The sequence below is a fragment of the Perognathus longimembris genome, chromosome 14 (assembly GCF_023159225.1).
Source record: "Perognathus longimembris pacificus isolate PPM17 chromosome 14, ASM2315922v1, whole genome shotgun sequence".
NCBI lineage: Eukaryota > Metazoa > Chordata > Mammalia > Rodentia > Heteromyidae > Perognathus > Perognathus longimembris.
The window spans coordinates 41,422,163-41,444,393 of record NC_063174.1 but is presented as its reverse complement, the minus strand read 5'-3'; the positions used below and the strand labels follow the sequence as shown (position 1 = coordinate 41,444,393).

The following is a 22,231-nucleotide window of genomic DNA, read 5'->3' as shown; positions in this document are numbered from 1 at the left end:
ATGGCTAGAAGTGGCGCTGTGGCTCAAGTGGCAGAGTGCTAGCCTTGAGCAAAAAAAAAAAAAAAGAAGCCAGGGACAGTGCTCAGGCCCTGAGTCCAAGCCCCAGGACTGGTCAAAAAAAAAAAAAAAAAAAAAAAGAAAAGAAGATAAAGAACAGTACATCTAATCTCTTATCACTAGCATGCTTGCTATAACTTTTAAAAAGCCATGACCCAACAGTTTTCCTCTATTAGGAGGATAGCCATGGGTACAAAAAGGAAAAATATAGTTCTTTTTTGCCGGTCTTGGGGTTTTGAACTCAGGGCCTGGGCACTGTCCCTAAGTTCTTGGGCTCAAGGGTAGTGCTCTACCACTTTGATACACAGTGCCACTTCCTGTTTTCTGGTGGCTAATAGGCCATAAGAGTCTCATAGATTTTTTCGCCCAGGCTGGCTTTGAACTGAGATCTGTAGATCTCAGCCTACTGAGTAGCTAGGATCACAGGCATGAGCCACAAGGGCCTAGCTAAGAATATAATTAATTGAATAGACTAATACTACAGCAAGTTTGCCATTCTCATAGGATCCTAAAATCCTGTAAGAATGTGATTTGGAGAAGAGTTTACCCAAGGATAGGATTATATGTTACATAATCCTACAACAAAACCTGTTTGTTTGTTTTTTTTTTCTCTCTCTCTGTGTCTGTCTCTCTCTCTCTTTTTTTGCCAGTCCTGGGACTTAGACTCAGGGCCTGAGCACTGTCCCTGGCTTCTTTTTGCTCAAGGTTAGCACTCTGCCACTTGAGCCACAGTGCTACTTCTGGCTTTTTTTGTTTATGTGGTGCTCAGGAATTGAACCCAGGGCTTCATGTATGCAAGGGAAGCACTCTACCACTAGGCCATATTCCCAGCTTCCCTGTTTCTCATCTAAAAGTTAATGATCTGTAAATCCTAGTCCATCGGCCAGCATCCACCTGTGATAATATAGTCACCAGCAATGCATTCCACAATAAGAACAAGGAAAATGTGTTGAAGTTCAAGTGTGATTTTTTTTTTTTTTGGTGGTACAAAGAGTTTATGCTGGAGCCATAGTTGCTTAATTTATTTATTTTAAAAGAATAACCTTGTTGATTCCTCGTGGCTCACACTTGTAATCTTATCTACTCAGGAGGTTGGGATCTAGAAGATCCTGGTTTGGAGCCAGTCTGGACAGAAAGTCTGGGAGATTTCATTTCTAAAATAAAAACTGAGGGGCTGGAAATGTGCTTGCCTAGCATGCATGAGGCCCCGGGTTTGGTTCCTCGGTACTAGATAAGCAACAACAAAGTCATTAAATAAAAAATAGTTAAAAATAAAAATTGATTTGGGGGGTTGGGAATACGGCCTAGTGGCAAGAGTGCTTGCCGCGTTTACACTACATGAAGCCCTGGGTTTGATTCCTCAGTACATATATAGAAAACAGCCAGAAGTGGCGCTGTGGCTCAAGTGGTGGAGTGCTAGCGTTAAGCAAAAAGAAGCTAGGGACAGTGCTCAGGCCCTGAGTTCAAGGCCCAGGACTAGCCAAAAAAAAAAAAAAAATTGATTTGGAGGTGAGGTTCAAGTGAGGGTTCACCAAGCAGGAGGCCTTGAATTTTTAAACTTAAACATTGCTCCTAAAATAAATCAACAACAAAAAAAAATAGCTATTTTAAAATGACCTCCATTCTGAAAAATAATTTTTACTCTTTTCTTGGGGGGGTGTGATACAATATGTCTTTTACAAAATGTTGGAATGGTAAACAACAGCAATTATTTCTGCTACTTAAAAAATTAATTTTTTTGCACCCCAAATGTGTACATATGTGTATTAGTCCTGGGACTTGAACTCAGGGCCTAAGCACTGTCTTTTGAGTTTCTTTTGTTCAAGGCTAGTGCTCTACTTGAGCCACACCAAAACGTTCAGCTTTTTCTGAGTTTATTAGAGACAAGTCTCATGGGACTTTCCTGCCCAAGCTGGCTTGGAACAGCAATCCTCAAACCTCAGCCTCCTGAGTATATAGGATTACAAGCATGAGCTACCAGCACCCAGCTGTTTTTCTTAGCTCTGAAGTTAAGTTTAAGTAATTGTACAAAGGGGTTTCAATTCAACATGTCAGTTTATGAGTACAATGTATCTGACCAATATCATCCCTTCCATCATTCTCCCCAACCCCACTCATCTTCTCAAGTTACCTGGTTCCATTTTCACATATGCATATTGAATACTTAATTGTATTCTCTCATCACTCCTTTCTCCTTTTGTCTATCCCCACCTTGATCTCCCCCACAAAAAAAGCACGTTTCAGCTTCATAGTATTCATTTCAGTTAAAAGATTCTTGGCAAATAATAAAATAATCTTATATTATATCTGCAGAAGATTTTTGTTTTTGTTGTCTGTGCCAGTCCGGGGCTTGAACTCAGGGCCTGGGCACTGTCCCTGAGCTTTTGTGCTTAGGGCTAGCACTCTACCACTTGAGTCACAGCTTAAGTGGTGGTTAACTGGAGATAAGAGTCTAATGGACTTTTCCGCCCAGGCTGGCTTCAAACCACAATCCTTAGATCTAAGCCTCTAGAGTAGCTAGGATTTAGGTGGGAGCCGCTGGCAACTGGCATATCACCAGAGGTTTAAGAGAAATCAGTTTTGAGAGAAACCCATGAAATCTAAAAACTTTAAAAGTATTAGAATTAGCATGTGTTGATTAATTAACACTTTCACTGGCATAATTACTAACAAATACCTGAACATGTCAGCTCAGAGAAAGCCTGGATTTCTAAAAGGCCATAGCTTTAGCAAGTCTCTTGTAGTTTTAATGGAAAACTTAAAGTTTTGTTTACTCACACTTCTCTTTCCTTCAGTACACTGGGATCCTTCTTTTCTTTCTTTTTAGGCTTTAATCTATCCTTTTCTTTACTGGAAAAAAAAGTAAATTAAATTCAGGGAAGAAATCACAGTAGTTATATATATTTTTTATTAGCTTACATTATTTATTGGTGTATGGGGGGAATTTTATGGTTATATTTCTACATGCTTACAATATATTCCAATCTCTTAAATTACTCCCTTCCCTCCTTCTTCCCTTTTGAAATATTTTCAAGTGTCAGTGTTTCATAAATGCAAAAAATGTTCTTGGAATATATTCATCCTTTCATTGTCCTTATTAGCCTAACCTTTTTCCACTAGGCCTCTTCCCCCATCAAACCATTTTCTCTTTTTCCTCCTCCTCAATCCTCTACTGGTAACAGGTTTCATTGAAAATCTTCATGTCTTCTTTTGTAGTTACAATCTATTTCATCCTTCTCCCTTCTTCCAGTAGTTATATTCAAAAGTCCCCTGTTGTTGTTTTTTGGCCAGTGCTGAGGCTTGAACTTAGGGCCTCAGTGCTGTCCCCGAGCCTCTTTGTGCTCAAGGGTAGCACTCTAGCACTACAGTGTCACTTCTGGATTTTTCCGAGTAGTTTATTGGAGATAAATCTCACGGACATCCCTAAACTGGCTGGCTTCAAACTGGGAGCCTCAGATCTCAGCTTCCTGAGTAACTAGGATTACAGGCGTGAACCACTGGTGCCCAGCTAAAAGTTCCTTTTAATTTTTTTTTTTTTGGCCAGTCCTGGGCCTTGGACTCAGGGCCTGAGCACTGTCCCTGGCTTCTTCCCGCTCAAGGCTAGCACTCTGCCACTTGAGCCACAGCGCTGCTTCTGGCCGTTTTCTGTATATGTGGTGCTGGGGAATCGAACCTAGGGCCTCGTGTATCCGAGGCAGGCACTCTTGCCACTAGGCTATATCCCCAGCCCCAATTTTTTTTGTCAATAGGAAGAAATTCTTTTTGACTTCCTTTTTTATATTAAGTAGTTGTATAAAAAGGTTATAATTCCATAAGTTTCTTTGTGATTTCTTTTTTTATTTATTTTTATGGTCAAGATGATGTCTAGAGGGGTTACAGGTACATATGTAAGGCAGTGAGTACATTTCTTGTCAAACTTGTTACTTCCTCCCTCATTTTTCTCCCACCCCTATCCCCCCCACTATGTGATTTCTTTATGTTAATATCAGCACACATTTTCACAGCAAATTACTGTAATTGGAAATATCAAAAATAATCACTAAAGCCAATAACTCAAAATATTTTTGGTAATAATGTTGATTATAACTTTTGCCTAAATCAGAATTCTTTTTTTTTTTTTTTTTTTGCTAGTCCTGGGCCTTGGACTCAGGGCCTGAGCACTGTCCCTGGCTTCTTTTTGCTCAAGGCTAGCACTCTGCCACTTGAGCCACAGTGCCACTTCTGGCCGTTTTCTATGGTGCTTGGGAATCGAACCCAGGGTTTCATATATATGAGGCAAGCACTCTTGCCACTAGGCCATATTCCCAGCCCTAAATCAGAATTCTTATATCAAGGACCAAAATCCACTTCCAAGAAACTGACAATTATCTTCTGAAGACTCAGATCTTTAATAGGGACTGTCCGTCTACTTTTTTTTTTTTTTTCTTTTGCCAGTCCTGGGCCTTAAGACTCAGGGCCTGAGCACTGTCCCTGGCTTCTTTTTGCTCAAGGCTAGCACTCTGCCACTTGAGTCACAGCGCCACTTCTGGCCATTTTCTGTATATGTGGGGCTGGGGAATCGAACCCAGGGCTTCATGTATAAGAGACAAGCGCTCTTGCCACTAGGCCATATCCCCAGCCCCGTCAGTCTACTTCTCTACAGTGACCTGGATAAGATTTAGAAAATGGAGACATCTGAGTTTTTTTCCATCTCTCTTTCCAAAATATCAGTTTGCCAGAAACCACGGCCAGTGGCTCACACCTGTAGTTCTAGCTACTCAGGAGGCTGAGATCTGAGAAGTCAGCTGGGCAAAAAGTTCATGAATCTCTTATCTCCAATTAATCACCAAAAAGATGGAGGTGGATCTGTGGTTCAAGTGGTAGGGTGCTACCCTTGAGCAAAAAAAGTTCAGAGACTGCAACCAGGCCATGAGTTCAACTTTAGGCCTGGCACACACACACAAACTACTTAATAACATCAGGCTCATTTAGCTAGGGTAGTAATAGCCCCTACCTCCCTTTACTTTGACATAGCACTCCTTTGGAGCAACTAGAGGCACATAAGGCAGCAGGAACTTCTAAACCTTACAGGCCATATAGGTCACCTGAGATGGCACTCCTTTGGAGCAGCTATAATCATATAAGGCAGCAAGATCTCCCAAACCTCATTATAAAAGGTCACCTAACACAATAGGGGGCACTTCTTCTCACTTCTCCCTTGTGAGAAGGGATCTTGCCTGTCCCTTTCCTGGCAATAAACCTTTCCTTTGTTCTTTTGTACCTGGATGTCTGCGTGGTTTCTGGCAAAGTCTAATATATTCTAACACCATCTTCTGACAATGTCAATTTTTTTCCTAAGGAATGTGATAGTGTCACAGTAAGAACATAAGGTATTCACTTCTACTTCAAGTAACTAGTATGAAGCTTAAATATGAAACGATCGGTAAAACAAATGACAGGGGGACATTCTCATCGTTTTCCACGGTGTAATTTCTCAACAGCGAAATGAATGTTAAATATTTGACTAGGATCCCATGCACCATATATAAATCCAAGACACAATAACAATGTAAGGAAACCCAAAGTAACAAGAACTTTTACTACTTATCTCCTCGTGACTCCTATATTTCTGGGCAGTCTAAGAACCTTAGTTGATTCCGGACACTTACAGTCTCTCATCTCTGAGACTAAGCATTCTTTTCATGGTCGCATACTTCCTCGTTTTCTTTTGCTTCCCCTTGAAACAGAAATTTTAGAATTAAAGGAGTTGGAAATACATCTCGTCTGTGGAAAGTCCCTTTCCCCGCCCCCCTTATACATTCCGTTTCCTTCGCTCAAGCGCCACGCCTTCGTCCCCCAACCCACAGGTTCCGTTAGAAGGAGGTTAAGAGCTAAGCTCAGAGCGAAAATAAGCACTGAATTTCGTTGTAGCGTTGCATCCCCACAACCCCGTCCCCGAAACCGGTCCAACTATTCTCACCATGTTCTCGTCGCACTCCGGCCTCTTCCGGAATCACCGTCCGCGCGACACTTTTACGTTACCCCCACGTTATTTCCGGCAAAGGATCACCCGGAACCGGAAGTCGTCTCGGAAAACGGAACAACCGCAAGCCGGCTCTCCACCCGGGCGGAGGCAGATCTCCGGGTGTTTTGTGGGGCAGGTGGAAGGCGGGTTTTCCGCTCGGTGCTGTCGCTGTCTCCGGCGACCCCAGACGCGGGCCGTCGCCGCCGCCGTGCTGCCTCACCTAGCTTGGGTAACGTTTCTCTTCTTTCTTCCAGCCCCTTGCTGAGCCCAGCGGACCCGCTGTGCTGCACCACAGTTCCAGGGAGGACGGGGTGGGAGTGTGCGAGTCCCGGGGTGCCCCTTAGTTTGGTGGTAACTCGTTCCCTGCATCTTCCAGCGCCAGGGGTATCAAGTCTCTGTCATCATGCCCCGGGGCTTTGGTTCCTTCTTGGTTTTTCTCGGGAGCATATTTGCTTCATGCAGAGAGGCAGGCGTGCGATTCTTAGCCAGCCGCGAATTCCTCTCAGTGTGAGGAGTAAAGCGGCGCTTGAGGGCCTCGCCTCACGTGTCTGTCGTTAGAAAACTGAGGCACAGGCTTGCATTTGTTACTACTTACCAAGCCTGGAATATTGTGGGCAACCACTGACTTGTACTGTGAAGACTTATGTCATTTTGAAAGGAGAAAGGAGGTTTGGGGAAAACAAAAAATAGTTTCCGTTGTTCTCCCCCATCCCCGGTACATGCTAGGGACTCTTCGTGGTTCTTAACCTTTTGGAGGGATTACTTGTACACGTTGAAGATTTGTGGAAAGGTGTGTTGTGGTGTGTGTGTGTATATATGTATGTGTGTGTATGCATGCACACACAAAAATTTTCATTCAATTTAGAAGACTCCTGGACTATGAGAGCCCATTAGTAGACCACCATATGCCTGTAAACTTTATATTTATCTGTCTTGTACACTGCACTTAGCACTTTATATTACTTCGTTGAAGAGTCTAGTTGATCCCAAAGCCTGTAGTTTGTTGGTATTGTTGTGTGCTATGGTCCTAGTGTTTGAAAGTCAAAGAACTTATCAGGTTAAAAAAAAAAAAGGTGATCATTGTCTGACCTTTCTTGTAATGCGTTGGTTAATGAATTTTGGGGTTTAACTGAACTTAAAAAACCTCAGCTCTATCTCTTATTAGATGAGTTCTTTGTCTTTCTGTGCCCCAGCCTTGCAAGGATGTTTCCACACTCAGACTTTGTTTTTTTTTTTGGGGGGGGGTAGGGAGGGTAGAGACAGGTGCTAGCTAGTACTGGTGCTTGGATTCAGGGCCCCACACTGTCCCTTGGCTTTTTCAAATAAGGATAGAGCTCCACCTCCAAGAGATAAGAGTCTTGGATTTGTCTGCCTGAGCTGCCTTTGAATTAGTATCTTCAGGTCTCAGCCTCCTGAGTATGAGCCACCAGCAGCACTTAGAGTAGTTTATGGTAGTAATAATTAAAACGTGCAAGCCCCTAAAACAGAACTTAGCAAAAATTCAACTATTTTAAGTGTTCTTTCTTTTATGGTGGAGTTGAAATTTCATGCCAATTGATTTTAATATAATGGGGCTATTTTGAAACTTGAATGTTTTGATAAACTTTCAAAGTTTTATAAGTTTTTAGATTTTTGAAAAGCTCAGTAGAGAAATTTCTTGTGATGGTTTGAATGCAGATCTAATGTTCTTACTGCTTTCTTTCCCTTTCTTATTTAAGCATGAGTACATTTAGATAGCTTACACAGACTCTGCAATTTTGACATTGTAATAATTTTATTATTGAAGTATCTACAAATACTGTGTGCTCCTCCTACTTTACCCTATTTGAGATCACTAGAAGTTCCTAATCTTTTCAGAACAGCTTGTCTCTTGTCTCTGCTAAGCTGTCATTCATGGATAAAGCTAACATCAGTTGCATTTAAAAAAAAGTATCACTTGGTGATTAGGTAAGCTTTTTAAATGAACGTGACCAATTACTAATTTTTTAAGCATTCAGAGGCTAATTAATACACACCCAGATTTCTACCTCTCTCCTCCCCAAGAAAATTACAAATGATTAAATTATAAAATTGTAATTTACATTTAAATTCAGGCACTGCCAGGAAAACCACTTTGTGGTTATATGTACCCTGAATTTTGGAATCCATGAATAAAACATTAATTTTCAAAAGCAGTTTGCAGTTTCTATTTTAAGAATGTTCTGATTTCCTTGATTATTAATAATTGCTGGGAGGTAAAGTAGTATAGGAACACTGTAGGAGATGAGAACATAACTTAGAAAAATGTTTTTGCTGCATTGTAGTTTTATCATAATGAGGTTCTTTCTGTTTCTCTCTCTCTTTGCCAGTCCTGGGGCTTGAACTCAGGGCCTGGGCACTGTTCCTGAGCTTCTTTTTCCTCAAGGCTAGCATTCTACCACTTGAGCCATACTGCCACTTCTATCTTTTTCTGTTTATGTGGTACTGTGAGGAATTGAACCCATGCTTCAGGCATGCAAGGCAAGCACTCTACCAGTAAGCCACATTCCCAACCCCCCCCCCACCCCAATCTCTTTTTTTTTTTTGCTTGCTTGAACTCAGGGCCTAGTTGCCTCCCTTTGCTTTTTGGCTTAAGGCTGGCACTCTACTGTCTGAGCCACACCACCTCTTCCTCCTTTTTGGTGACTGACTAGAGTGTCCTGGACTTTCCTGCTTGGGCTGGCTTTGAGCTATGATCCTCAGATCTCAGCCTCCTGAGACCTGCCTCCTGAGTAGCTAGGATTACAGGTGTGAGCCACTGGGCGACTCTATCTCGAAGTCTTCAAGACTATCTTAAAAATAACCAAAGCAGGGGCTAGGGATATGGCCTAGTGGCAAGAGTGCCTGCCTCATGTACATGAGGCCCTGGGTTTGATTCCCCAGCACCACATATACAGAAAATGGCCAGAAGTGCTGTGGCTCAAGTGGCAGAGTGCTAGCCTTGAGCAAAAAGAAGCCAGGGACAGTGCTCAGGCCCTGAGTCCAAGGCCTAGGACTGGCAAAAAAACAAAAAATAACCAAAGCAGGAAAGGCAGGAGGCATGACCCAACTGGTAGCACTTGTCTAGTATGAGACCCCGAGTTCAAACCCTAGTACCCCTAAGAAAGTGTTATTGGTGAATTTACTTTTGTTTTCATCAAAGGAAACAAAATTAGAGATTTTCTCCACTTTCAATTTTCATTTTGACATGTTTATGACTCATATGATAGGACTTTTCCTCCAACTAACATTTATTGCTATGATTTTTCAATTAACTGCAGCCTTCTGACTGTGGTAGCATGGTGGACAGCATGGTCTCTGAAATGTTGACATTGAATAATTTTATAAGGACAACTTATTTATCGAGGGCTCATTTTGTCTTAGGCAATGTACTCTAATTGCTTTTCTAGAACTCAGTTCATATTAGAAAGATTTGCAAGCAGTTAAATTATGGCAGGTGGTTGAATAGAGGTAAATGAATTGAAATATTTAGAGCAATTACTCTTACCTATTCATCTTTCTGGAGTAGTTCAGCTCAGTGTATTGTGGCATAAATCAGCACAAACTATATAATCATATTAAATTTTCTGACGCCAAGGAATTCTAGCATATCATTTTACCTTTAAATAGCTATCTAATTAGGTTTGAATTTTATTTTTCTTAGGTGGTTTCTTTAAAGACTCATGAATACTTAGCTAGTTTATTTTTGTGTAGTTTCAAACTTTGAAGTGATTTAGGTTTATTGCAGTGTGAGAGTGCGTACATACATATAAATATGTGTATGCAAATTAGCTATGGCATTCATTTGAGTGCTGTTACCTGTTAGTATTGAATCAACATCTGTTAGTTGTATTTCCTATATTTTGTACTTCTTAGCTAGAGATCAGATAACATACATTTTCTGCCTTGTAGTAGTAATGATCTAACAGTCAATACAGATTCTTTGATTTTATCCAGAGACTCAGCCCATGTTATTTTAGCCTTTTTCTTATTCACTTTGGGAAGATCAAATCTGAGGTTACACCTTCATGAATGTGGTCAAGCTATTAGTAGAAAGGTGCTTCTCTTGGGTGATCTAATTGTGCAGGTCTTGGTAAATAGAGAAAGCTAACTGGGCTGTGCAAATGGTTTATAGAAAGGAGTTGGAAAAGATTTTAAAGAATTTTTTAGCTTAGTATGGCATGCCTTGGGGCAGTTATTAGGAAGACAAGATCATAACCTAAGGGATAGTGAGAATCTGAAGTGAAGAAAATGTGTGAGTAAAAATAAATTTATTGTAAAGTAATTTTTGTAGTAAATGTAAAATTACAACTTTTTTTGTTTTAGTTATAAATTATTTTCATAGCTTGCCCGAACTTTTTTAATTTTGGCCAGTCTTGGGGCTTGAACTCAGGGCCTGAGCACTGTCCCTGGCTTCTTTTTGCTCAAGGCTAGCACTCTGCCACTTGAGCCACAGTGCCACTTCTGGCCGTTTTCTATATACGTGGTGCTAAGGAGTGGAACCCAGGGTTGCCACTAGACCATATTCCCAGCCTTTACCCAAATTTTATACTGAGGAACTGTGACAGGATGAGTATAGTTTTTCTAGAACTTCTCAGTTTTGTGATGGTTGATATCAATTATTACACATTTGAAGAAATCAATCAATATTTATTTGGTAACCCTGATTATTGGTTTAACAGAATTTTTATTTTGAATACCTAAGTTGAGCTTTTTTCTTCAAATTGAACCATCTTCAGTTACCATTTCTGTGGTTAAGTTTACCTCTTAGACTTAAACAAAAACCCTTAAAATGCTCATTTCAGATCTTCTTATCAACTATATAATTTACTTTCCTTAAAAATAAGAGTAGAATTTGGGGCTGGGAATGTGGCCTAGTGGCAAGAGTGCTCGCCTCGTATACATGAAGCCCTGGGTTCAGTACCCCAGCACCACATATATAGAAAATGGCCAGAAGTGGCGCTGTGGCTCAAGTGGCAGAGTGCTAGCCTTGAGCAAAAAAAAAGCCAGGGACAGTGCTCAGGCCTTGAGTCCAAGGCCTAGGACTGCCCCCCCCCCAAAAAAAAAATTAGAGTAGAATTGAAAATAATGAATCATAAGAGCTAGAAATTGTGTTAGCTGTTAAGTGTGTGTATGTTGTGTTCTTCCAGTTTACCTCACTGGGCTGTGTATCTGGCTGCTTGCCTGCCACTTCATGCACAGTTAATGAAATATCAACTTCCTAGACTTATTGAGGGAGACGGCTTGTCAGGTTCCGAGAATTAGGTTTAAAAATTTTCCTATTACAGCCAAGATTTACTGGCCCAGGGTCATCTGAGCATGAAAACTGCCATGGGATGGGAACATGGAGGTCTGTCCTAATTCTGCAGATCAGAGTCCATTTTGTATACGGAACACAACACCACCAACAAAAAACCACATCAGAATAAGAGAAAGTAGCAAACAAAATACTTTTCTTTTAAAAATACATAAAATCTCTGATTTGCTGATTTAGATACCACACTGTCATCTCCAAAAGTGTTGGAAGTTCATGATGCTTCTCAGCTGGATGTGACTTTAGAAAGACACCCACGGTTGGGAAAGTGGCTTAGTGGTAGACTGCTTGCCTAGCATGCATGAAGCCCTGGGTTTGATTCCTCAGTACCACATAAGCAGAAGTGGTGTTGTGGCCCAAGTGGTAGAGAGTGCTAGCCTTGAGCGAAAGAAGCTCTGGGACAGTGCCCAGGCCCTGAGTTCAAGCCCTAGGACTGGCCAAAACAACAACAACAACAACAACAACAACAACAAAAGGACTGGCCCAGCACATGCGCATTGAATGGAACCTTAAGAGAAGAAAAGTAAAATGTATACCAGTCTGGTGGTTCAGGCCTGTAATCTCAGTACTACAAAGCTGAGGCAAGAGGGTGGCAAGTTTCAAAACCAGTGGGGGCTAAGATCCTTCCTAATGAAAGAAAACCCAAACCAAGAAACAAAACACAACATGCTGGGCACCAGTAGATGACCTATAACCCTAGCTATTCAGGAGACTGAGATCTTAGTATCACCATTTGAAGCTAGCAGAGCAGGCAGAAGTAGAGTTATAGCTCAAATGATTGAATGCCAGCCATTGAGCAAAAAAGGCTAAGCAAGAGTGTGAAACCTTTAGTTAAGTCTCAATACTGGCATATGTGTGCACACATACACACACAAAGTACAAAAAACAAAAACTTTTTTTGAACTTAAGACTTGGGTGCTGTCCCTGAGTTCTTTTGCTCAAGGCTAGTGCTGTACCACTTTGAGTCACAGCACCACTTCCAGTTTTCTGGTGGTTAATTGGAGGTAAGAGTCTCCTGGACTTTTCTGCCTGGGCTGGCTTTGAACTGCAATCTTCAGATCTTAGCCTGATGAGTTGCTAGTGTTGCACACCTTGTCCCGCCAGGGGGGGAGAGCAAAGCAATGATGGAAACCACCTGATGGAGACTGGACCATGGAAGGGGACCTGCTGACTGCCGCCAGTAACAGATCCAGAGGGCTTTTATTAGTCATCAAATAAGGGAGTGCCTGCAGAAAGGCCTCTTTGACAGAAGGGGGGAAACAATCCTAGGATTGGTGACTTCCTGAAAACAGGAGATGAAGGTGAACAGCAAACAAACACAGTTTGGCTAGGCTCCTGCCTGGCTCCAAGGCCTGGGGAAGTTCAGAAGCTGAAGTTTACACCTAGGGGAGAATTTGTGGCCTTTGTAATGCTAATTGCAATAGACCATTCTCAGGCCACTCTCAGCCTTCTGAGAGTCAGAGAAAGGCATTCCAATTCTCTTTGGCAGACCTCATGGCTGGGCACAGGTTCCCACAGCTAGGATTATAGGTAAGAGCCCCCAGTCTTTTTTTTTTTGCTAGTCCTGGGGCTTGAACTCAGGGCCTGAGCACTGTCTCTGGGGACCAGAACTGAACCATTTCAAAAAGCAACACAAGTAGCAATCACCAATAAATAGACAGTTAAAAAGTTGTTTTAATTGCATTCTTATTTTTTCCATTAGGACTGGTGGCTCCGGGCTGGGAATATGGCCTAGTGGTAGAGTGCTTGCCTCATATACATGAAGAACTGGGTTCGATTCCTCAGCACCACGTATATAGAAAAAGCCAGAAGAGGCACTGTGGCTCAAGTGGTAGAGTGCTAGTTTTGAGCAGAAAGAAGCCAGGGACAGTGCTCAGGCCCTGAGTTCAAGCCCCAGGACTGGCAAAAACAAAACAAAACAAAAAAACCTAAGAAATTCTTAGTTTAGAAGATCATTTTGTTTATTCTGATTGCTACAAGTGTTTAACCTCTTACCATAACATTTGCTGTAATTAAAAAACTAACATTTTTAGGCCTCATGTGTTGGTGCACACCTGTAATCCCAGTACTTGGAAGGCTGAGACAAAAGGATTGAGAATTCAGAGCTAGCCACGACTATGTACTAAAACCCTATTTCAAACAGAACAAAAACACTACTCTCCACTGAAACATTTTCTGGTTTATTAATTTGGATATAATATTGCATATTAAGAAAAACAACAAAATCCCCAGCATATAGTGTCATAACTAGGACTCTTTCTGAGTCAATAATTTTAGAAACTAGTATTTTCTGGATTCAGGTTAATGAATTTGACAGGGACATAGATTTTTAAAAAGTCTGTTTTGGGGCTGGGAATGTGGCTTAGTGGTAGAGTGCTTGCCTAGCATGCATGAAGCCCTGGGTTCAATTCCTCAGTACCACATAAAAAAAAAATATTTTTTTCTCTAGAAATCCCATGAGGTTACAGAATGAACCATGGTAAACAGTCATTTATTTTTCTTCCTATTTTGGGCACATTAGCTTTCAGTCCTTTTTTTTCTCTTCTGAGCTATGAGAAGTTGAATAGATCTAAGCCATGCTTTTGTATTTGCTACTTATTTCATCTGAGTCTGAATAATTCTAGCTCTTTTTAAATAGAATGGTGCACAAAAGAATGAATCTAAATCAACTTTAGGAATGTAGGATTACTTTTGTTGGTCAGCTTGACCTTTTTAACCAGTGAGTGATAATAAAGCGGCTTTCACCAGCCTCCTCATAGGTGACAGTGGTGTAAAATGGTGAGAATGAGAATATAAAACCTTCGTTTTATATTGGAAGGTAAGTAGTTGGTTGTTCCTGGCTGAACCCCAAGGTACATTATGGAATTTAGGTGTATTATGGAATTTAGGGTTTTTTCCCCTTTCAAAATCAGCTTCAGAGATGCAGAGGTTTGGGGTTATTTGAAGAGAACAGAGGAACTGAAACCTTGGCTAAATTTAGATATACCATTTATTAGGTAGAAGAGAAAAGAATCTGTTAGATAAAACATCATTCTAAGATCAGAAATAGACTATAATTTAAATAGTTCTTGGTAATGTGGGAAGTTGAATTTGAAAGAAGCAAAGAGATAATAAAACTGGATAATTATGAGATAAGTGGAATGTAGGAGCTTAAAAATCTTGCTCAAAAATTTAATGAGAGACTTTTTTCTCTTGTCAAACTTCTAGCTAAACTTTAAAAAAGAGTCTTTGAAAGTCTTTGTGACCTTAAATTAGGCAAATATTTAAAAAAAAGGAAGAAATACAAATTAAAGAAAGACGAAAGTTGGTAAATGGGATTTCATCAAAGTTGGATATGTTTACTCTTTAAAAATCTATTTTCTGTTAAAATTAAAGGCAAGCTATGGAAAATACGCCAATATGACCAGAAAATGGCTTATATTTAGGATAAAATAAAGATCTCTTAGTGGTAAGAAGATAAGCCATTCCATTTTTTTCCCCTGGTCGTGGGGCTTGGGACTCAGGGCCTGATCACTGTCCCTGGCTTCTTTTTGCTCAAGGCTAGCACTCTACCACTTGAGCCACAGCACCACTTCTGGCCGTTTTCTATATATGTGGTGCTGGAGAATTGAACCCAGGGCTTCATGCATGCTAGGCAAGCTCTCTACCGTAAAGCCACATACATTCCCTGCCCAAGCCATTCCATTTTTTGTTTGTTTGTTTGCCAGTCCCTGGGGATTGAACTCAGGGCCTGAGCACTGTCCCTGAACTTCTTTTGCTCAAGGCTAGCACTCTTATCTCTTGAGTTACAGCGCCACTTCTTTTTTTTTTTTTTTTTTCCCCCCCCGAAAGCAAGGCAAGGCTTTATTCAGGACAGCGCCACTTCTGGTCTTTTCTGTTTATGTGTTACTGAGGAATCAAACCCAGGGCTTCATGCATGCTAGCTAGCTAGGCAAGCACTCTACCACTAAGCCACATTCCTAGCCCCTCCATTATTTTTTAAGTGACAAAAAAGCATTGAACAGACACTTCACCAAAGAAGCCATACAAATAGCCAATAACACCTGAAAAGATGTTCAATATTCCCCCAGGAAAATGCAAATTAAAGTTACAATAAGGTATCACTTCACAGCTATTGCTAAAATTAAAACCAATTATACAAAGTGTTGGTGAATGTGGAGCAACTGGAGCTCTATAGAAATGCAAAATTTTACAGCTGCTTTGAAAACAATTTGTCAGTTTCTTAAGAGTGAAAACTATGCTTATCCTACGAACCAGTAATTCTGTTCCTAGGCATTTACCCAAGAGAAATGAAAACATGTCCACAAAAAGAGTTGTACTTGGATATTCATAACAGCTTTATCCATGATGGCTCCAAACTGGATGTAACTCAGTGTCCATCTGGTGGATGGATAAACAACTTGCAGTACATCAGTTGAATAGACTACTATGCAGCAATAAAGAGAAATGAACTTGGAAAATGGATGGAAATAAAATAGATTGTCATGTTAAGCAAAATGAACCAGACACAAAAAAATACCCACGGCATATTTTCTCTCATATGAAAATCTTGCTTAAAAAAAAAAAAAAAGACGGGCTGGGGATATGGCCTAGTGGCAAGAGTGCTTTTGCCTCATATACATGAGGCCCTGGGTTCAATTCCCCAGCACCACATATACAGAAAATGGCCAGAAGTGGCGCTGTGGCTCAAGTGGCAGAGTGTTAGCCTTGAGCAAAAAGAAGCCAGGGACAGTGCTCAGGCCCTGAGCCCAGGTCCCAGGACTGGCCAAAAAAAAAAAAAAGACAGGGGCTGGGAATATGGCCTAGTGACAAGAATGCTTGCCTTGTATACATGAAGCCCTAGGTTCGATTCCTCAGCACCACATATATAGAAAAGGCCAGAAGTGGCGCTGTGGCTCAAGTTGGCAGAGTGCTAGCCTTGAGCAAAAAGAAGTCAGGAACAGTGCTCAAAAAAAGACAAGGCGGGAGCTGTGGCTCACACATGTAATCCTAATTACTCTGGAGGCTGAGATCTGAGGATCACAGTTCAAAGTCAGCCTGGGCAGGAAAGCCTGTGAGAGTCTTATTTCCAGTGATCCACCAAAAAAACAAAGTGGCGCTGTGGCTCAAGTGGTAGAGCACTAGCCTTGAGCTGAAGAGCTCAGGGACAGCATCCAGGCCCAGAGTCAAGCCCCATGACCAACAAAAACAAAAAAAGACAAAATAGAAGCAGGAGTACTTGGGAAGAGATGGACAAGCGACAGTAACAGGGATGAAAAAATGATCAAAGTACATTATACATGTGTATGAAAACATCAATGAAACCCATTATTTTGTACCATTAATATGTACTAATAAAGATGAAAAAAGTTCAATTTGTGGACAGTAAAGAAGTTTAAAACAAACCAAAGGAATAATCTACTGATAATATAACAGTATGTGTGAACCTAAAAATTATTGAATTAAATGAAAAAATCCCTTACATAAAAGACCACGTTTTATTTTATTTTGCTACTTTAGTTTTCTATGCACTTTAATTTTTGAAATAGGGTCTAGTCATGTAGCCCAGACTGGGCATTATGATCTTCCTGCCTCAATCTCCCAAGTACTGAGAGTACATACTTGCCTCACTGTGCTGGGCTAGCCTCTTCTTCCCTTGTCTCTGGACCAAGGATCTTTCTTCTTCAGAGTATCTTTCACCTTGCCCAACAATTACTTCTTTTAAAGTGTATTACCCTCGTTCTTCCTTGATTAAAAATATCTGTGTCTGGGTGCCAGTGGCTCACACCTGTAATCCTAGCTACTCAGGAGGCTGAGAGCTGAGAATCATGATTCAGACCAGCCCAAGCAGTAATATACTGTAAGACGCTTGTCCAATTAATCACCAAAAAGCTGAGAGTGGAGTTGTGACTCAAATAGTTGAGCAAAAAAAAGCATTCTTTGTTATTTTATGTCTACAGTTATTATTCCTTTAAAATTTCAAATTAAGCATTTCTAAACTCTCATTCTTACTGTCCCAACAATTGCCCTATGTCCTTTCTTGTGGTTCTTTTGGCTATATCAGTGTTCCTGGTTTGAGAGTGTAAGCTCTGGAGTCAGATTACCTGGCCTCTTCAGTTATGAACTGGGTGACTTTATTGGCAAGTTAACTAGTTACCATGCCTCTGTTTCCTAATCTAGTCTGTTATTCCTAATGGATAATAATGTGTGCATGCTTGGTGTGTTGTTGTGAGAGTTAAGTGAACTAATACAAACAAGGTACTTCATACTGTGCCAAGGTCATAGTTAAATTCACTATAAAAGTAGATTCATGTCATTATCATCAAAATAATTACCTAGGAGTGTTGCTTTGTTTCCACCTGGGAGCTCTCTGGAAAATTAGCCTCCTGGGTAGACTTTAGTTGTCTTTCTCACTTACCAAGAACTGCTATGATATAAATCACCACAAACTTTGCAACCTGGAAGCCTTGCAACCTGGTTTGTGTATAGAACAATATCCTTCAAGGTACTCCTATAAAATCAGATCATCTAAGTTTAGAATTTCCATTCTCAGCCACTCTTCATTATACTTCTCAAGAACATACTTCCTTCATTTTCTCAGTACATCTCTATTTTATTTTTTGAATTTTCAATGGTCCTGTGGTTTGACTTTTTTGGTGTGTGGTATTGCAGTTTGAACTTGGTCTCATGCTTGCTAGATAGTTGTTCCACCATTTGACCCACACTCCCAGCTTTTCTTTTCTTTTTTTTTTTTTTTTTTGCTTAGCTGTGTTTTATTTTTAGCAAGAGTCTTGTGATTTTTGCCTGTGGCTATAATCTTTCTACCTATGTCTTTTGTATAACTGGGATTACAGGTGGGAATCACCATGCTCAGCCTGTTGAGTTTGAGGTCCCACTAACTTCTTGCTCAGACTGGTCTTGAACTGCCATTCTCTACCTCCCAAGTAACTGAGATTACAAGCATATACCACTACCCCAGCCTTCCATATGATGCAACGGAAGAGAAAGTAAATAACTTTTCCAAGATCACTCTAGTGAGACTTAACACTTGTTTTAAATTGGGTTTAAGTTATTACATATATTTAACAGTATACATTTTAACTTTCACAATGATGAAAATTATCATTATACTTTACATAGCCTATGAAGTCTATGAACTTTAACAATAAAATCATTTCGTTCATTTTGGGTGTTATGTACATTACTTTCCTTTTGTTTAGTAACATCTTTTCCCTCTTTCATTCATTTCTTCCTTCCCATTCCCACTCATGAGTTGCTTAGTTCACTTTCATCAGTGTCTGATGTAGCTGATGATCCCCTCTGCTATATTATTATTATTGTTATTATTTTCACACACATTCCACTCCTTCGGTGTTGTCTTTTTACTGTATTTTAGTATCCTGAGACATGTTTACTTGTTTTACCTCTTTGCATTTTACCTGGATATCAGGGAGAGCATACGCTGTCTCTGTTCTTGGCTTCTCTCACTCAACATGATTTGTTCTAGTTCTATCCATTTTCCAGCGAATGCCATTATTTTATCCTTTCTAGTGGCAGTTAACACTTCTTTTTAATGTTGTTACTCGGACTTGAAGTCAGGGCCTACACACTGCCACAGCTCCACTTCCAACTTTTTTGTAGTTTCTTGGAGATAAGGCGCTTAGATTTTTCTGCCCAGGCTAAACCTTGAGCTGTGATCCTTGGATCTCAGCCTCTTGAATAGCTAGGATTGCAGACATGGGCTGGGCCACTAGTGCCTGACAAAACTTAACGCTTTTAATCATTATGTGGGATTGTACTCACAGTCACTTTGCTTTGGACCTGGTTGTCTTTCTAAACACTTTGGTTATATTATGCTGACCTTTACATTATTTTTACTTTTGTTTTTTTTTTACTTGGTATTTTTGCTTATACCCAGGATATTAGTCCTGTTTTTCTTTGGCTTTGTAAATCTGTACTCATTCTTAAGTAATCAGCTCCATTGTCTCTACTGTAAAGACGTTTCCTCTCTCCCAAGGCAAAGTTACCACTCTTATCTTTTTTCATTTCCTTCCACATTGTTTATTCTTCTGTTATAGCACTTATTACTTCCATTTTGTCCATCTCATGTAGAATGAAATGCATCAGTGGTAAGAAACTATCCTGTCCTGCTTGGACTACATATTAAGTTCAAGGCCAACCTGGGCCTACATATTAAGACCCTGACTCAAAAACCAAGGGTTGGGGCTATATTTTAGCAGTAGAGTGTTTGCCTAGCCTATACGAGGCCATGGATTTGATCCCTACCACAGAAAACGACAAAAACCCTCTTATTCTAGCAACTTTAGCACATAGCCTATCAAATAGCAGATACTCAAGAAATGTGAAGTCAATGTCAAGTAAGTGATGAAGTACCTAAAGAGGTTGATTGTTAGTGAATTACAGAGTGAAATGCTGCACATAGTTTTGGCACATACAGTTAGCCAAACAAGCAATAATATATACACATATTTAAGGATGGTGAAATAGCAATAAAATGCCCTTTAAAAGATGAGTACAGGGCTGGGAATGTGGCTTAGTGGTAGAGCGCTTGCCTAGCATGCATGAAGCCCTGGGTTTGATTCCTCAGTACCACATAAACAGAAAAGGCCAGAAGTGGCACTGTGGCTCAGAGTGGCAGAGCGCTAGCCTGGAGCACAGAGAAGCACAGGGACAGAGCCTATGCTCCGAGTTCAAGTCCCAATACTGGCAAAATGAAATAAAAGATGAGTACATAGAATGGTTAGTAGCAGTCAGTTCACCAGATGTTAAGGACAAGATATTGTGCTTTTCAAATTTATCGACTCAGGTACTTCTAGAGGTAAAGGATACGGGGATATAACCCACTGGAGATGGGGACCGGAGCCCCCAGGAACCTTTTGGCCCGAAGTACAAAATATCTGAATATTTTGATTGTATCTCTAGAAATCGATGGAACTGTTGCATTCTGTTTTCTTAGGTGTTTAATATGAAAGTACTTTTTTTTTTTTTCTCTGCTCATTTCATCCTCTAGTAAAATAGATGCTTCAAGAACATGTATCATATATTCTCTGGTGCCCAAATCTGGGAGGGATGCTGTGGGGGAAGTATAGTCTAATGCCAGCATACCAGCTTTCTGTTGTTTTGGGGAATTGCCTACTCAGGAGTATTGAGTCATGGAACAGAGGAGGGTGAGCTCATCTTGTCTGACTAACCAGGCTGTTCCTGGACGGCTGCAGTCAGTTGGAGGCACCTCATTACCAGAACACTGGGGACCATTTGGAGGGAGTTCACAGAAGACCCTCAGCAATGCTTAGAGACTGGAGGGGTTGACTGATGAGGAAAGATATAAATGAAAACCTTATAACTTGGCTGAACCAAGACAGAAGTATACAACTGTAAAAATATCTCAAGAATATAAACTTGGTAGGGGAGGGCAGTCTTTTGTGGTGGGGTTTTGGGATGGGGAGACTAAACCAAGAGTAAAATTAAGCCAATGTAATTGTAAACAAACAATTCCAAGTATTGAATAAAGCACTTTATTTCTTGGAACCTCCTTAGTGTGATCTCTCTAACCTGTGGGCCTTACCATAATTGATTTTTGTCTTTTTAGTTTGTCATTCCTGAACTCATTGCTGGTGCTGTACATAGAGAATTCTGGGAACTACATCTTAGAAACCAAACACCTTTCTTAATCCTGCTTTATTACATGGAAATCAGTAGGTGATAACTCTTTTATGCTGCCACCAGCTCTATATGTACCAGGTGAATTCCGAAGTGGACTTTCACATCCGTTTTTCCTCAACTTTTTAGAATACAATTTTGAAAACAGACTGAGGCACTAATATACGTGTGTGTGTATGTGTGTGTGTGTGTGTTGATATGTAGCATTTAATGATGTAACATTTAATCCCTTAGGTATAACGTAGAAAATACATACTTTGTAAAATGTTTAGAATTTATAATTGGGCTGTCAGTGTAAACATGAATCTTTAAAAATAAGGATTGAAATTAGAGTTGGACATGCTGGCACTCATCTATAATCCCAGCATTCTGAAAGCTGAGGCGAGAAGGTCCAGGCCAGCGTGAGCTATATAATGAGACTTTGCCTCAAAAACAGAAAACACAGAGAGAGAGAGAAAAAAGAAACCAACCAACCATCCAAACTAAAACCCAAAAAGTTGAAATTAGAAACAGCATAAATTTTATAGGGTTGTAGCTCCTTTTTCTAAGAGAGAAGAGGGGATAATAGATTAGGAACAATGATTTCATGCTTCTTTTGGCCTACAGAAATTAGTTTACATTTGCCAAAGCTAGCTTTAAGATTTCTATACCAGGTGTTGGTAGACTTTTCCTGTAAAGGATCATATAGGAAAGTTTTGTAGACAATATAACTTGTGCCGCAACTACTCAGCTGTTTATTAAAGTGCAAAACTAGCTACAGACAATATGTAAGTGAATAAAGTTGGCCATTTTCATCCTGTATTTATAAAAATAGAGTGGTGGAGTAGGCCTGCAGGCTGTAGTTTGCTAACTCCTGCTTTGGTTTCTTGCTCCTAAAAGCCCAGTCTTTAAAACTAGCAGCATCAGCACTATCTGTGAGCCTAACAGATAGGAGATATTAGACCCCTTCTTAGACTGACTGTTCTGGAGTAAAGGCTTTTGGAACTTCAATGCATGGTAATCACCTGAGAGTATTGTGAGAATAAAGAACCTAGGATGTTAGGCCTGAACATATTAGCCTTTGGGAGCCAAAGATAGTTAAGAACTACTCTGTCCTCGGGAAAGTACAGTCTATAAGAAGAAAATGCCATGCAAACATTATAATAATGCAGACTAAGAAATGGCCATAATAGAGGTATCATCTGTATGGGAGTATCACA

General features: G+C 40.3%; 2 protein-coding genes across 3 annotated transcripts in view; one reads left to right on the top strand and one right to left on the bottom strand.

The window, feature by feature from the left end:
- Positions 1–6,133, bottom strand: part of Fcf1 (FCF1 rRNA-processing protein) — a 30,119-nt gene extending 23,986 nt beyond the window's left edge. For both annotated transcript variants that reach the window (XM_048362334.1, XM_048362332.1), the window contains exons 1-3: positions 6,017–6,133; positions 5,706–5,773; positions 2,836–2,907 (exon numbers count right to left, since the gene is read on the bottom strand). In XM_048362334.1, the coding sequence (XP_048218291.1) occupies positions 2,836–2,907; positions 5,706–5,773; positions 6,017–6,019 (143 nt within the window). In that variant the 5' untranslated portion in view covers positions 6,020–6,133. The remainder of the gene's footprint in view (positions 1–2,835; positions 2,908–5,705; positions 5,774–6,016) is intronic.
- Positions 6,134–6,184: 51 nt separating this feature from the next.
- The window catches only part of Arel1 (apoptosis resistant E3 ubiquitin protein ligase 1), a 50,970-nt gene continuing 34,923 nt past the window's right edge, over positions 6,185–22,231 (top strand). The window contains exon 1 of the mRNA XM_048362331.1: positions 6,185–6,290. The gene's annotated coding sequence lies outside the window, so the exon portion shown is untranslated. The remainder of the gene's footprint in view (positions 6,291–22,231) is intronic.